The 14,854-nt window shown below is 35.3% G+C and overlaps 4 protein-coding genes across 5 annotated transcripts; 2 read left to right on the forward strand and 2 right to left on the reverse strand.

Annotated features, from left to right (window-relative positions):
* Positions 1-454: 454 nt before the first annotated feature.
* Kin17 (kin17 DNA and RNA binding protein) lies at positions 455-2,726 on the forward strand. The gene is made up of 3 exons (XM_071775165.1): positions 455-612; positions 804-1,245; positions 1,356-2,726. Exons 2-3 carry the CDS (start codon positions 840-842, stop codon positions 2,120-2,122), a joined length of 1,173 nt encoding a protein of 390 aa, XP_071631266.1. The 5' UTR covers positions 455-612; positions 804-839; the 3' UTR covers positions 2,123-2,726.
* Positions 2,727-2,875: 149 nt separating this feature from the next.
* LOC139811104 (uncharacterized) lies at positions 2,876-5,121 on the reverse strand. 2 transcript variants are annotated; one of them, XM_071775167.1, is made up of 2 exons: positions 4,563-5,121; positions 2,876-3,847 (listed from the first exon to the last, which is right to left on the reverse strand). In XM_071775167.1, exon 2 carries the CDS (start codon positions 3,824-3,826, stop codon positions 3,149-3,151), a length of 678 nt encoding a protein of 225 aa, XP_071631268.1. In that variant the 5' UTR covers positions 3,827-3,847; positions 4,563-5,121; the 3' UTR covers positions 2,876-3,148. The 2 variants fall into 2 exon arrangements, with proteins under 2 accessions (XP_071631268.1, XP_071631267.1); XM_071775166.1 differs by lacking the exon at positions 4,563-5,121 and adding an exon at positions 4,012-4,161.
* LOC139811099 (protein KRI1 homolog) lies at positions 4,212-8,332 on the forward strand. The gene is made up of 9 exons (XM_071775161.1): positions 4,212-4,347; positions 5,221-5,297; positions 5,479-5,877; positions 5,959-6,275; positions 6,358-6,539; positions 6,621-6,877; positions 6,955-7,218; positions 7,297-7,454; positions 7,534-8,332. Exons 1-9 carry the CDS (start codon positions 4,236-4,238, stop codon positions 8,129-8,131), a joined length of 2,364 nt encoding a protein of 787 aa, XP_071631262.1. The 5' UTR covers positions 4,212-4,235; the 3' UTR covers positions 8,132-8,332.
* A 1,910-nt stretch (positions 8,333-10,242) lies between these two features.
* LOC139811102 (putative gustatory receptor 28a) lies at positions 10,243-14,226 on the reverse strand. The gene is made up of 7 exons (XM_071775164.1): positions 13,681-14,226; positions 13,204-13,472; positions 12,706-12,891; positions 12,001-12,250; positions 11,648-11,716; positions 11,473-11,562; positions 10,243-10,659 (listed from the first exon to the last, which is right to left on the reverse strand). The coding sequence occupies exons 1-7, from the start codon at positions 13,966-13,968 to the stop codon at positions 10,522-10,524; spliced, it is 1,290 nt and encodes a 429-aa protein (XP_071631265.1). The 5' UTR covers positions 13,969-14,226; the 3' UTR covers positions 10,243-10,521.
* Positions 14,227-14,854: the final 628 nt, after the last annotated feature.

Genomic DNA, 14,854 nt, shown 5'->3' on the forward strand with positions numbered 1-14,854 from the left:
CGTGAGTCACAAGAATTGACCAATCACAGTCGATTATTCTCCTCAAATTCGATTGTGATTGGTCCATTTCCTACGACTCATGACCCACGACTCGGCATTGTAGACCCCGCATAAGGTCCTTCACACATAAAATGCCGTAAGGACGTAAAACGTAAGCGTAAGAAAATCTATCAATCCCAATCGAGTATTTTCCCCTACTGGGATTACGGACAGCGCAATACTTGATTGGGATTGGTCGATTTTCTTACGCTTACGTTTTACGTCCTTACGCGATTTTATGTGTGAAGGCCTTAATGGCTGCGTTCAGCAGACACAACTGTTGAGTTCGTCTTATCAACACTCTGCGTTGATTGGTTGGTTCTAAAAGTAAGAGCCAATCACGTTCGACTGCTACTGAGCGGCTTGGTCTGCTAAACGCGCCCAATGGTTCATTGTAGACTCGGCCTGAAATAAAATCCGCTGTCGTCGCGTCTGTCAGAAGTCTGTCTACGTCACGGACCTTGGCTGTATAATTGACTGGTAATTGACAGTCTGAGGAAATTTTTATATTGGTTAAAAAAAATATTTCGGACAGAGTTTCGGGCATTTTCAAGCAATTTACGAAAAGAGCTTGTAAGTTCGATGTATTAAGATAAAAAGTGATAAAAATGTTGAATTTTTCTCCGATGTTTTCACTTCTAACCTGTAAATAAAATTTGTGGAATTTTTACAAGCAAATTATCAGTATACATAAACTTTCTTGAATTTATAATGCAATTAGATTTTAAAGACAAATAAATAATTGTTCTGTAATTCTGTTGCAGGCTTCAATCTGTGCTAATAAGAATAGAACATAAACAATGGGGAAGCACGAAGTAGGCACACCAAAATATATTGCTAATAAAATCAAGGCGAAAGGATTACAGAAATTACGATGGTATTGTCAAATGTGTCAGAAGCAATGTCGAGACGAGAATGGATTCAAGTGCCACACAATGTCGGAGTCCCACCATCGTCAACTATTATTGTTTGCTGAAAATGCGCATCGATACATGGATGAATTTTCACGGGAATTTTCACAGGGATACCTGAATTTATTGAAGAGACAATTTGGCACCAGACGAGTACCAGCGAATCGAGTATATCAGGAGTACATCTCAGACAGAGGACATATACACATGAATGCGACTCAGTGGCTCACTTTGACAGCTTTTGTAAAATGGCTCGGACGTACTGGACAGTGCGTTGTCGATGATACTGAAAAAGGTTTGTACATTATCGAAATTTATTATTTATAATTTATTACTGACAATTTAAAGATTTGTTTATCGATAAAATTCTAGATTTTGTAAAATACACGTGTTACATTATTTCAGGCTGGTTTGTAACATATATCGACAGAGATCCTGAGACACTTGCTGCACAAGAGAAAAAAGCAAAGAAGGAAAAAATGGACAAGGACGATGAGGAGCGACTGATGGAGTTTATTGACAAGCAAATAGAAAAAGCTAAACAGGATACAAAGGAGGAGGAGGAGGGTGAGACATCTAAGACCCCACTGATGCGTCCTGATGATACACCTTTAGTCCTCGATATAAAACTAAAACCAAAACCAAAGTTGCTACCTGTACTTGAGATAAAGCAAGAGAAAATTAAAAGTGAAGATAGCCAAAGCGTTTCAAGCGGATCAATCAGTGTAAAAGATGAAAAACTCAAAAGATCCAATGATAATGAGACAGAGTCTGTTAAGAAGTTAAAAAGTGAAGATAATTCGCCAGCGACTGAAGGCTGGCTTAGAGAAGGTTTAATGGTTAAAGTAACTACGAAGAGTCTGGGTGACAAATATTACAAGGCTAAAGGCATTGTTCAATCGGTTGGGACAGACGGTTTTGTTGGTAAAGTAAAACTGAAGACACCGGAAGAAGTTAACGGACATATTATACGACTGGATCAAGAATATCTCGAGACAGTAATTCCCGCAATAGGTAAAGAAATTCTGATTCTTTGGGGAAAACATAAAGGCATGAGAGCAATAGTGAAGAAATTGCATATAGAGCACTATAGCATAGACGTTGAACTCGAAAAAGACAAAAAAATTGTGAAGAAACTTCCATATGAACAAGTATGCAAGTATATAGATTGAGAAGTAATTGTGCGGAGAAATACTAGGAAAAAAATACTCTATTTTAATATTGTCGGTAATAATCTGTATTATATCCATTGTATTACCCCAAAGAGCATCTGTGTACAAAAACAGCTGAAAAAAATATCAAGCTTGTATATAAAACATGAAGTAACAAAGTAATATTACATAAAGCAATTTGGGAAACAATTTTTTGCGAAACGTTTACTTGAGGCAAACTGCTTTTTATATCCAATATTACGTACGTTATCAATTATATTTCATTAAATACATATCAGTGTTTGTATGTGCGGTGCAAATAGATATGTGAAATTAGATTATTTAGGGTTCTTATCATCCACGCAAATAAAATGCTATAATTTAAACCTCAAATTCCCGGAATAATCATTTTTTAAATTAGATATCAATCACTTTTTAAGAAATAACAAATGTAAAAATAAAACATGATCTTACGAAATAAATGTACATATAAATATATGTATTATCTTTTTTTTATAAGGGTATATCAGCATTTTTTTAAGTCTTATGTTTCTTTCGACAAGATGCTCATTTTGTATGTCTTTTATATTATTATATATCTTAAATAAAACGAACATCAACTCTCTATTATTTATTTCATATGTATCCAACGACATATAAATTTCTGTAATATTTTATTACTGGCACCCGTCCATCGTCGCGAACGAGCTCTCATTTGCCTTGTTTTGTCTATATAAATTTCTCTTCCAAGCACTTTTTTATTGCATATATATTTATCGATAAAAAATATTTTACTATAATATAATACGTAAAAAATTTGAGGAAATAAAAATAAATATTTACTATTATGGTATATATACATATATTTACAATAAATGAATTCCATGTGTTATTTTATGAAAAATATATGTTAGCTTAATCTTGTTCAGTGTTCACTGTATCACTATGTAACTAATGTATAAAATGACGAAACAATATCATTGATGACACAAATGTCTGGTGCAGTATAGGATGCAATGATATATAAATATTTCAATACTTATAATTCTATTCGGTTTTGCGAAGCATTCGCTCACGTACATATGGCACTGGAAAACATTCTTTATCAAGTAAAACAATGCGGTTATTAATTTTAAAAAATGAATCTCTTAGAAATTTACGATTCGATATAGGTACAACAGTACCTTCGCCAAATGTTTCTATTTGTTTCTTGCCAAATATTCTATTTACAAACACAGCCTTGTACACTTTCTCCTTAGAACTGTAATAAATTCTAAGTGGAAGTCCTTTGCTGACTACTATGAGTATAACGGAGAAAGCAAAACTAGTAAACAATATGAGTACCCTTTGCACGTCTGTCAAAGGCCTTAATACATATCCAGTACGTAATATACCCGATGTTCCTTTCTTTAGTACCGGTGGATTCACGTAGATCAAATATCCAGAACTAAATGTAGCAGCAGCAAGACATATCCATCCAATATGATACGCCGCAATAATTGTTCCATTAATGGTCGAATGTTCCCTATATACAAGCTGATAACCGTCGCTTATATTGTCCTTGAGTTTATATTTCTGCTCTGCCCAGGAATTAGTCCTATTAGTCCTATTAGTAAGATGTTCATAACTTCTCACGAGCGTGTTTTTGTTGACAGGACCAGAAATTATATTCTTGCAAAAAACAGATCGGCACAGAACAGGAGCCTTGTTCAAGATATAAGCCATTCTTGTAACTCACAAGCAGCTCTGTAACATCAATTATAAAAACGCGTATGAATAATCAGCAAGAAATAAATGTGACTGCTTTAGATTCATTAAATTATATTATATCTCTTATATTACATTAGATTCATTAAATAATATGCATAACTATTCTTAATACTGTCATTATTTCTTATTTATGTACATACATAAGTATTTCTTTTAAAGTGTTGTTATCAGGGAGCTAGTTTCTGTTTCCTAAAAATATGCTTGCAATAATATGTGTATGCTACTTCATAAAATTAAAAGCATTTGATATTAGGTTAGGTCGCTGTGCAGTGCTGTACTGCTGTGGACAGTTGTGCAGATACTTCCGGTTGTGCTTTGCGTCGCTTTTACAATTTAACACGCTTTGCATGTGCGCTCGATTAAAATGTCTACGTTGTTCAACGGCGATAACTCCGACTCCGATGGAGAATTGAAAATAAACAAGGAATACGCCAATATTTACGATACCTTCCGTCAAAAGGAGGAATTACATAAACGTGAGTGAACCTAACCTATGTGCGCCTCAACCTTACGTTACTCGCGAGAGGTGTAAAATACACTCTAGCCACAGAAATCATCTAAATTTACAGAATAAAACCGATCGAATGTTACGTAAATTGTTTCACAATTAAAGAATTTTTGCGCTTAATCTTTTTCTAGAAAATATACTTATATAGAATGTGATCAACTTTTATTTTAACTTTTATCTTACTTTTAATTGTAAATCATCAAAGAGAATAATGAAAATTAAGATATAATGTATTGAGGTGTAAAATACACCCCATACGAGTAACCACGTTGAAAAAACTGAGTAATGTAAAATTAATAGAAGAGCAAGAGAAGTGATGGTTGTGGCTCCTTGTAGGAACGTTTGACTTGTAGTAGGCGGGTTTCAGATTTGATCCCGACCCTTATCTATAATTCGGTTTAAAAGAGTAAAAGAACTAGGAATTGACAAATAAGAACAAGCATATATGCGCTATACATAAATAATTAAGACACAATACTATGCTTCTTGAAATTTTCTAATTCTTTTAACTCCTTTATCTTCATCTTTTCAATCAATCTTAATCAATCTCTTAGTTTCTCAAAGTTGAATCTACGATTTGTCGACTATAAGTCAGGAGTTTATTCCACAGGATCACTACAAGAATTTCTCTATCCAAAAACTGTATTACAGTAACATGATTACAATTGATTGATATACGCAAAAGAATTAAAATATTTAATTAAGTTACGAAAAGCCAATCTGATATTTTATCTGATATCTGTCATGGTTAATGTTAAGTTCACTACATCAAATTACTTTACATGGTTTTTTAAATGTGCACATAATTGCAATTTTTTTCTTATTTTTATTTATTTTGTAGTGAAGGCAAGGTATGGAGAAGATGCTGCATTTTCGGCGGATGAATCCAGTGATAGCAGTTCATCGGAAGATGAGAATGTATGTTGATTTCTAGTTTGTTTGACAAATTACTGGTTGCTTTTATTATGTATAGTATTAAAAATATTTTCTTAACTTGTGTTAGAAGATGTTGTATTTTATCTCCTTTTTATACCACAACGAATTTAATTATATATATAGTAATACTAATAAATGCATAACAATAATTTATTCTTTTCAGGTTCACAATCCAGAATTTGATAAAGAGTTTCTCATAACGTTGGCACGTTTGAAATCTAAGGATCCAAGCACGTACGATGAAGAAGTTAAGTTCTTTAATGATATTGGAGAACCTGGAATATCAGAAAGTGCTAAAGCAGAAGAAGAGGAAAAAAAGAAGTCAAAGAAAGAAAAGCCTTTCTTTTTACGTGATTATGAACGTAAGATAATATTAGAAAGAGATGGACGATTTAGTAGCAGCGAAGACGAAGATGACTCAAGACAAGAAGCTAAATCTAAAATGCCCACTTATGTGGAGGAACAAAAAGAATTGAAAGACAGTTTTAAACATGCTCTAAAGGATGAAGATGAAGATGATCTCTTAAAGATAAAACAAAAGACAGAAGAGGAGAAGCACAAAGTACTTTTAATTCTTACATTTTTAATAATTTCATGTGTATGTATTATTGTGTGTAATGCTGTTATTGTTTTATTTGTTTAGGAAGAAGAATCATACAAGGAGTGGTTGAAAGGCCAAGAAGTAGAAATAGATCCCAAAGAAAAGGAAATGCTTAAACCATTGCGTGATTTTTGGTCAGATCCTAATTTAGACCGAAATGAGAGATTCTTGAGAGATTATATTTTAAATAATAAGTATATGGACAATGAATCTTATGACGTTGATTTGGAGTACAATCATGTTATTCATGACAGCGATGAGAATTTGTCAGAAGATGAGAAGACTATCCAAATGCAAGAAGAATTTGAACATAAATACAATTTTAGATTCGAAGAACCTGATCAAGAATTTATCAAGAGGTATGAATTCTTACTCAAATAAATGTTAACTAGTACATACGCTATCATTTTTGTCCATTCATGAACTTTATGTTTCACTAAGGTATCCACGAACAATGGAAAACTCAATGCGAAAGAAAGATACGCGTAGGGCTCAGAAGAGAGTCGAAGTTAAGCAAAGAAAAGAGCAAGAGAAACAGCAAAAGAGAGAGGAACTAAAGCAATTGAAGGCGTTGAAGAGAAAGGAAATAGAAGAAAAGATAGAAAAGTTGAAAGAAATTACAGGTACTATGACTTTTCAACTTTCGAACGTGTAAAATTTATATCAAATTGTTCAACATTATGCTATGTTTATACTAATTGCAGGAAATGACGATATGCGCTTCGATAATGTTGATTTTGATTCCGATTTCGATCCAAATGAACACGACAGAAGGATGAAAGAAATTTTTAATGATGAATATTATGCTGGTGGTGAAGACGAGATGCAGAAGCCTGAATTCCCAGAGATTGATGAAGAATTGGATATCGAGCCTAAATGGGACACATATGATCCAACTACAGATAAAATTGACATGGAAGCTGCGCCAGAAGAACCTCATTGTGAAGATCCAGATTTTAATGTGCTTATTATAGTCTACCTGTTATATATTTAGCTGATACATTTTGAATAGGAATGTCATCAGTCATTTGATTGCAGATGGATGCAGATTATAATGAATCCCGAGATTTGCAGTCTGAACTCATTGAAAATACGAAAAAGAGAAAACGAAGGAAGCGGTCTAAATTCGCTGAACTTATAGCAAAGGAGAAACCCAAATTTGATCCAAAACAATTTCCTTCGTATGCAGATTATTTTGATCAATATTACTCATTGGATTATGAGGACATGATCGGAGACTTGCCTTGTAGATTTAAATATCGGAAAGTAGTGCCAAACGATTATGGGTTGAGTGTTGAAGAGGTAAGTGTTAATTGTATAAAATGGGATCAATAACTAACGGTATCATTTGATAATCAACAAACATTTTTATGTTTCAAGATTTTAATGGCTGATGATAAGGAGTTGAATAAATGGTGTCCCTTAAGACATGCTCTTAAATATAAACCAGAACATGCAGAAAAAAATGAGATTCGAACATATAAAGAAAAATCGATGAATGACGCACATAAGCGAAAAATTCTTAAGAGCTTATATACGTAAGTTTTACATGAGGATTAAAAATATATACTATATATACTATATGTAATAAATTGTATATTAATTATGTATATTTAGTGAACCAGAAGAAAGAGAGGAAGAAGAAACTGAACCAGTCACTGAGCAAACTGAAACCAATGATAAGAAACGTAGGCGAAAGAAGAGAGCTAAAGCCAACAATCCTAACGAGTCTACAAATACTGTTACTATTTCTAAGGAAAAAAGCGTGCATACAGCAGAGAATAGTGTACAGAATAATTTGCATAATAATGATGATAGACAGGAGGATGAAAAAAATAATAATACGCAAAAGAAAAACATAATAAATAAAAGCAAAAACCGGAAACGAAAGAATAAATTAAATGCTGACGGCGATGGTCCAATTTCTAAGAAAATGAAGACAGACAATATAGTAAAGAAAGATTCTCAAATGAAAGCGGACACTAATAACATTAAAGTAGAAAACAATAACGAAAGGATGGTATCTGTCAATAAATCTGCAGGCCAGAAGAAAAACAAGAATAAGAGTTCTCAATTTAATCAAATAAACACTAGAAAGCGCAAACCAGATTATGATGATCCAACGATGTCTTTGAATGCAGAAAGATTGAAGACATACGGAATAAATGCTAAGAAATTAAAAAATAAGTTGAAATATGGCAATAAAAAATTGTAAAGGTTGGTTTCCTGTATTTTTATATCTGTAAATATAACAAATATAAAATCATATCTGATATGATTTTAGATTCTGTGTAACATTTATATATATATATAATATTTTCTTATTAACAAATAATATAATATTAATATACATATCATATCTGATCATATTGTGAAATTATAGCAAAAAATTAAATAAATGAGTCGGTACATATAAGCGTGACAAGTTTAATACCAAGGCATATACATACAATACAAATGCATATACATATACACATACCACATATAAAGGATGGATAAGAGACAGCAGTCGGCGACTGCGCGCACCCTCGAGTAGGAGTGGTCTCGAGTTAGGGCGGATCCGCTTTCGGATGATAAACGACATTTGCGGATTATTAGGATCGTAGGCTGCTGTTTGTGTTTGCCTTTCCACAATTTCCATCTCTAATCCAGGCCGTATGCTTCGCTCAGGAGAAAAATACACCCCATTGACCGGGCCCGTTACGAATTTCACTTACCGAATTCTTCATTTGTATTCTTTCTTCTTTTTACCCCGTTAAATTTTTGACCAATATAATTATAAATAAGGAACTTCAATTAAACTACAATTATTTTTTATTTTTTGGCAATCTTAGACGAATTTTTAATCGATATACGTGATTTTGCATCAGGAAAACTAAATCAACTGAAGAGTTTCAAGAAAAATTATGTATATTATTAAGATTTTTATTTACATTATAAATTTTTTATGAACATTAATAAGATTATCACTTATTAATCACAGTAGATATTTATTCTTTACATTGGATTTCTGTTTCGACTTAATTCTTCAGATTTATTAGAAATATATTTTCACGCTCAAAATATTTATTTAAACTTTCATCATATTTCGGTTTGTGAATTGATGCCGATGTATACCTACATATATTTTCTATAAAGACAATCTAATTATAATGATTCTTTTATTGTGTAACGTTAAAGAATAAGCAGAATTAGCCGCCGAACGTGTAAACGTGACCATGTATAATTTAAAACAAAAGATTCGATCACTTGCGGGAGAAAAAGGGCGGCTGCAGAAAACAATATCGTTGATAATGTATCTGCGACGCCTCTTAAGAATTTTATTTAACGGGAGAGTACAACGACATTGGTGGGATCGGTCTGAAAACCCTCGGCACAAACCCTCTTTCTCCCTCGGGTACAATAAATCAATCCCCTTGGCTCGACGAGGACTACCAGTAGTAGCAGGTGGCTCCTGACGGCCACTGGCGTTCGCGCCCTTAATTCCCAATTAATGTTATCCTCGATGTAAACGTACGCCCTATACGTTCCCCTTGGCCCCAAACCGTACGCTCGAGCATGTTTCCTCGCGGATTATGCATCGAATGCACCGACGCGACGGGACATCGTCGGTTGCATTAAAGTAATTCGCGCGATTCTATACAGTAAAATATATATTCTCTAGCAACTTGCGAATTGTTTGAATTCTTGCTTTTCAGAAATAAGATCGTGCGGCGATTAATTCCGTCAGTATTCTACAATTTAAATAGAAAAAAAAGATACAAATGAGTTGAGGAACAAGCGCAAAACATTTACAGCATCCGCGCATCGAAAAAATAACAAAAAAGTATAACATATATGTATTATTTAAATATAAAAAATACGGTATAAGAATAATATTAATTATAATGGATTATGGGAAGAAAGGGAGAAGTCTCGCGCAAATTTCACGTTGCGACTCACACGTGTAATTGATCGGGAATACGAGGCTGTGCCCGAGTTAGAATCTATTGAATTACGGTAGGGCCGAATTTCACGGGCTAACACCTCCATCTGGACAGCAGGATAAGTGCACTTAGGGTAGAGTAATTGACACAATATCCCCGTCGGCGTTCTAATTGGCGGAAAATCGTCGGGTCGGAGAATCCGATCTCATCGGATCCTCGTTAACTGATCGAACAATTAAACACCTTGCAGCGTTGTCCCTTCCGTGTCTACAATCGCGAAGATGGGAACGTAAATTTGGGGAATCAGTAGGCGCTATAAAATAAGTAATAGCTCTGCTAAGATTGGTTTTGATCTCGCGACTATCCCGCTTAGAAAGTCGACGGGGATAAAACAAATCGATATTACTTTTGTAGAAAAAGATATATGTAATAACACTTTATAATATATACATGAATAATGCTCTTTAATTTGCTAAAATATATTGTTATATCTGTGCATGAAAGTTTCGGCACCCAATAAGAAAAAAGAATTAACTTCTTTTTATCTTAAATTCGCATCACGCGAGCGCACACAAAGTATATGTATCCACGAAAACGATCACGCGTATTTCATCAAATCTTTAATTTCTTAAATTTGTACGGAAAAATAGGAAATGAAAAAACTGCGCGAAGTTCGCCTTCATGGATAACTAACGGTTGTAAACATATCGGTGAAATTCGTGTCGTTGTAGTTTATGGTAGAATTTGATGACTTTCCCGCTGGTAATTCTCCGACTTGGATGAGAATCACGAGATACGTGGTGACCGAGCCAATGACCTGAGAAGAAGCAGAAAATTCGATAATCTGATATTCTGCAGTACTTATCTTCATTTGTATTTTTATTTAACAATTTTTTTAACTGTATGGACATTACATACTAGCGGATAAAGAGCCCTAGAGACTCCTATCTTTAGAGATAGAATAAAAAATTAAAATAAAAAAGAATATTTAATTAATTATATAAATTTAATTAACTAATTTAATTATATGAATTTAATTATATATTTAATTATATAACAATGCTTCGTTTTTTTGTATATATATATTTGCTGTATTTTTTTATCTTTCAGCATTAACTTTCAGCACACAGAATAAAGTTTTATTTTTTTTTTCTAGAAAAAAGCAATTGATTACAGTTACAAAATAAATGGCAGAAGTCCCAAAGACTTCACCTCTACAATCGAAGATTAAAAGTTCTTATTTTAGTGAAGCATGAGATAATTTGTACATTTTAATCACACGTCATGCTCTGACGTTAATGTGCTACACGAGACTTTATAACTTTCGACAGTTAATCCTCAATCGCAGCCGTAAAAGTTACGACTTAAGTTGAGACGAGGTCTGAGATTAAATGTAATAGTGAAGCAACGGAACAACAAAAGGTAGATATGAATACTCGCGAAACTACGGTGCTATTAGGATGGAAATTAAAGTAGGTCGAACTAATAACATGCATTATATCAGCTCGCGAGCGATTATGCAAGGGTCTATACTTTTTACGCGATAAATCTCGGAAAAACTTATCACTTTAACATCTCCGTAATGACTTTCTGCTTTACATGAAATTCCAGACGATTCATCAACGCTTACCCCGTGAATGAACGTGTGATCCAGATTGAAGAATCCGCACGCCGTGAAGATTAACGGGTTCTGTATCAGCTGCAGAGTGAAGTCGCGTATCTGCAAAAGACTTCGACATTGATTTCTTGTCTCGCCCGTTTCTCACATGTTATATTTGGCTAATATATTGGCGATGGTTACTTGCCTCCGCGCGAAATTCTTTGCTGGTCGATGGCTCGTACAGCTCACAGATTATATCACCCGTGTTCGCGGCCTGCAAAAGTTCAGACATCGGCATATATTGTTACCGCGCGTATTTTTCCGGTATTCAAGAAAACAATAATATTTAAAAGAATTTATGTTTTTTTTTGCTAATTCCAAAACAAACGAGAAAAGATAAAAGAGCGAATAAAAGTTCAGACATCGGCATATATTGTTACCGCGCGTATTTTTCCGGTATTCAAGAAAACAATAATATTTAAAAGAATTTATGTTTTTTTTGTGCTAATTCCAAAACAAACGAGAAAAGATGAAAGAGCGAATAAAAGCTTTACTTGCCTCAATGGTCGCCATTGCGCACATGTGATTTATAATGAGGACCTTCGACGAGTAGAACAGAATCCAGCCGACAACCGGTATCATCTCCTGTCGGAATGTTTCGCTGGACATTTTCTCCCAGAAGATCGAGTAAGCGTAGTACAGGAGACTGGTGATGAGCACGAACGATATCGTCATGGAAAGGAGAATTTGTATGCCGTACGCTTCATTTGTACTCCTGGTGGACTTGATTAACTCCAAATGAACTTGCCTTAGTTCGACATAAAGAAGAGAACATTGTCAGCCAAATCGAAAAAGTATTACATTGTAAAATTCTGTTACAACAAAATACTGTTTCAACCAAAACGTAAAATTATAAATAGATTTTTTAATATTTAATTACATTATTTTTTCAAGGGTGTATTATCTAATTATATCCTTGAATTTAATACTTAAGCTTAGATACTTGATTACGTACCCGGCTACCATTTATTTAATCTGTGAAAAAATGTACGTCATTGAAAATATGTTAATCGTCAGATTTCTCCGATTTCTTCAGAAATAAATGGGCAATAGATCAAGAGATAGAGTTGACGTCACTCATGAACGACTGGTTGTCATGCAAACATAATTGCAGCACACATGTACAAAATGCACATGCAAGGTGCTTTTGATGTAAAATTATGAAAAAAATTATTTATACACGTGCTGAAGTAAAAATCTCACTTGACGGCCCTCATCGTGTCGGTGTTGTCCTTGGTCCTACGATCCTGTTGCGTCGCGGATGCGGTGAAGGGCTTGTTCCACTCGTCCTTCATTTTCAGCACCCTCTTGTGCTGCGGCGAATCGGGCGTGGTCGTTAACATGCGTTGCAGCAGGTTGTTCAACTGCTCGAACCGAATCTTCGAGTAGCTACAAGCGTTCGTGGCAGGAGCGAGACAGAAAAAGGCAGCAACGATTACTTAATACATAGTCTTTACTAATTACCCAGATATCAAGCCTAAATACGCCTCAATAACGTATTGTTGACATTATTAATACGTCATTTCGGTCATTTGACATCACTCTGCTACCTGGGTAGTGTCGCAAAACGTAACAATGTCACGACAAAAGTTTGCAGCAAGTAGTCTAAAATTATTGCGAATCAATACCGAGCTCTTCGTGCATTCGTAGGTTAATTAGCGAATCTTCGTTTCGTACTCATGTGAGAAAACACGCTTTTACCTGACCCAGTGCAAGAACGACACGTCGCCCACGTAGAGTAAGACGACGGGATAATTCACGGCGAACATGATGATGAATCTGATATGAATCGGCGTATCTTCCACAAACATCCCGTCGTAATTGACCACTACGAATATGACGAATATCACCACGACTAATATGAGGGCGTAAAGCTGATTCAGATACAATTTCCGATAGTTCTTCTGTATCCCCATCTGATCCATGGTTTTCTCGCACATCAGGATGCGCATCATCGCCGCCTTCATGTGCTGCGAAAGTTCAAAAATAATAATCGCGTCAGCTCCTATTCAGCCCCAAGTCGCACAAGATCAAGTTTAAATACACCAAGAGTCCCACTTTCGAAGTTGAATAGAGATTTTATATTAATATAAAAATTAATCTTCTTCACTTAATTAGACTTTAAATCTTGAAATTCTCGCGCTAATGTCATTCTCTATGGCAATCCCCTAAAGTTACCTTCCTTCTCAGCCAGCCGCAAGGGATGAGGCACAACGTCAGGCAAATGTTGGCGTAGAAGATCCCTTGGAACGTCATGTCGCCGAGCGAGTTCACCTTGTGCAGATAATAGTCGCCCAGGTATTCCGTCGACAGCTTCATCAGGCAGCAATAGGTCACCATGCAGATCAACGAATACGCGACGTTCAGAAGCCTGCCTCGCTTGCTGGTCCAAATCCCCGTGCCGACCACGATGTTCGCCACTAACAGCGGCACGATGCTCTCCTGCATAGTCTTCGGTTGGAACATCTTCGTAGATGATCGGGGTCCACCCGCTGGCCTCGATAATAACGACGAACGAGCGCTCTTCGCCCTACACACGTACGCGCACCTCGCGATCGAGAAATAAACGATGAGTCTCGTGACTGCGTCACCTCCTCGCGTGTTCCACACACGTGCGGACAGCGTAATATACTAAATGTCACCCCCGACAAGGGTGGGCGACCACCGATAGTGGTCGAACAGGTGACGGCGGCGGTGAAGTAATGAACGCGCGACCCAAGTATGCGATGTTCGCGATGCCTATGTCCCAAAGGATTCATTCGCTCGTCTCGTAATCAATATCGGCCCGCGAGTGTGTTGCGTAAATAGTCGTTCACGCCTTTCTTCATTTCCTATGGCGAATACGCCGTGGGATTTCGGAATTTCGCTGCCCTATATAGATCATTGGAGTGTTGTAAAAGTGATGTCTCTGTGAGCGAATTAAACAATTGCGATTACTTTTGACCTTTTGACCTGAAGAGACCAGCGCGACGTAACCCTTTTTATTAATATTATTTTTATCTCTGTAGTTTAAAGGTAGCTTCTTTAAAGGAGAAACAGAAATCGAAAGAGAAATTTAATCTTTCGTCTAAAAATTCTTTTTTCAGCATTAATTTATTCTTAATTATCTGTACATTGTGCAGAAAAGTGCTGTCATATATGACGCAATGTTCTAAGCACATTTTTAAACAATTATAACGATTAATAATTATAAAAATAATTGATTCGTTTATTGTGGAATGCTAAATAAAGCATAATGAAATTACAATTATCGAACGGCAGTATTATGCGATAGATAATGATAAATTTAAACGATGACAAGGCGGGCGGTGCGAAATAAACGACTAATACATTGGGTGTCCCCGTGATCTCA

Source organism: Temnothorax longispinosus, chromosome 4 (assembly GCF_030848805.1).
Source record: "Temnothorax longispinosus isolate EJ_2023e chromosome 4, Tlon_JGU_v1, whole genome shotgun sequence".
NCBI classification, from domain to species: Eukaryota; Metazoa; Arthropoda; class Insecta; order Hymenoptera; family Formicidae; genus Temnothorax; species Temnothorax longispinosus.

Bases quoted from the DNA above. Each gene is read 5' to 3' on its own strand.
- Kin17 (XM_071775165.1), top strand. From the start codon at position 840: ATGGGGAAGCACGAAGTAGGCACACCAAAATATATTGCTAATAAAATC. The intron at 1,246-1,355 runs GTTTGTACATTA...ACATTATTTCAG, and splicing joins TGTCGATGATACTGAAAAAG to GCTGGTTTGTAACATATATC.
- LOC139811104 (XM_071775167.1), bottom strand. From the start codon at position 3,826: ATGGCTTATATCTTGAACAAGGCTCCTGTTCTGTGCCGATCTGTTTTT.
- LOC139811099 (XM_071775161.1), top strand. From the start codon at position 4,236: ATGTCTACGTTGTTCAACGGCGATAACTCCGACTCCGATGGAGAATTG. The intron at 4,348-5,220 runs GTGAGTGAACCT...TTTATTTTGTAG, and splicing joins AAAGGAGGAATTACATAAAC to TGAAGGCAAGGTATGGAGAA. The intron at 5,298-5,478 runs GTATGTTGATTT...TATTCTTTTCAG, and splicing joins GTTCATCGGAAGATGAGAAT to GTTCACAATCCAGAATTTGA.
- LOC139811102 (XM_071775164.1), bottom strand. From the start codon at position 13,968: ATGTTCCAACCGAAGACTATGCAGGAGAGCATCGTGCCGCTGTTAGTG. The intron at 12,892-13,203 runs GTAAAAGCGTGT...GAACGCTTGTAG, and splicing joins TCGTTCTTGCACTGGGTCAG to CTACTCGAAGATTCGGTTCG. The intron at 11,563-11,647 runs GCAAGTAACCAT...AGTCTTTTGCAG, and splicing joins GCAAAGAATTTCGCGCGGAG to ATACGCGACTTCACTCTGCA.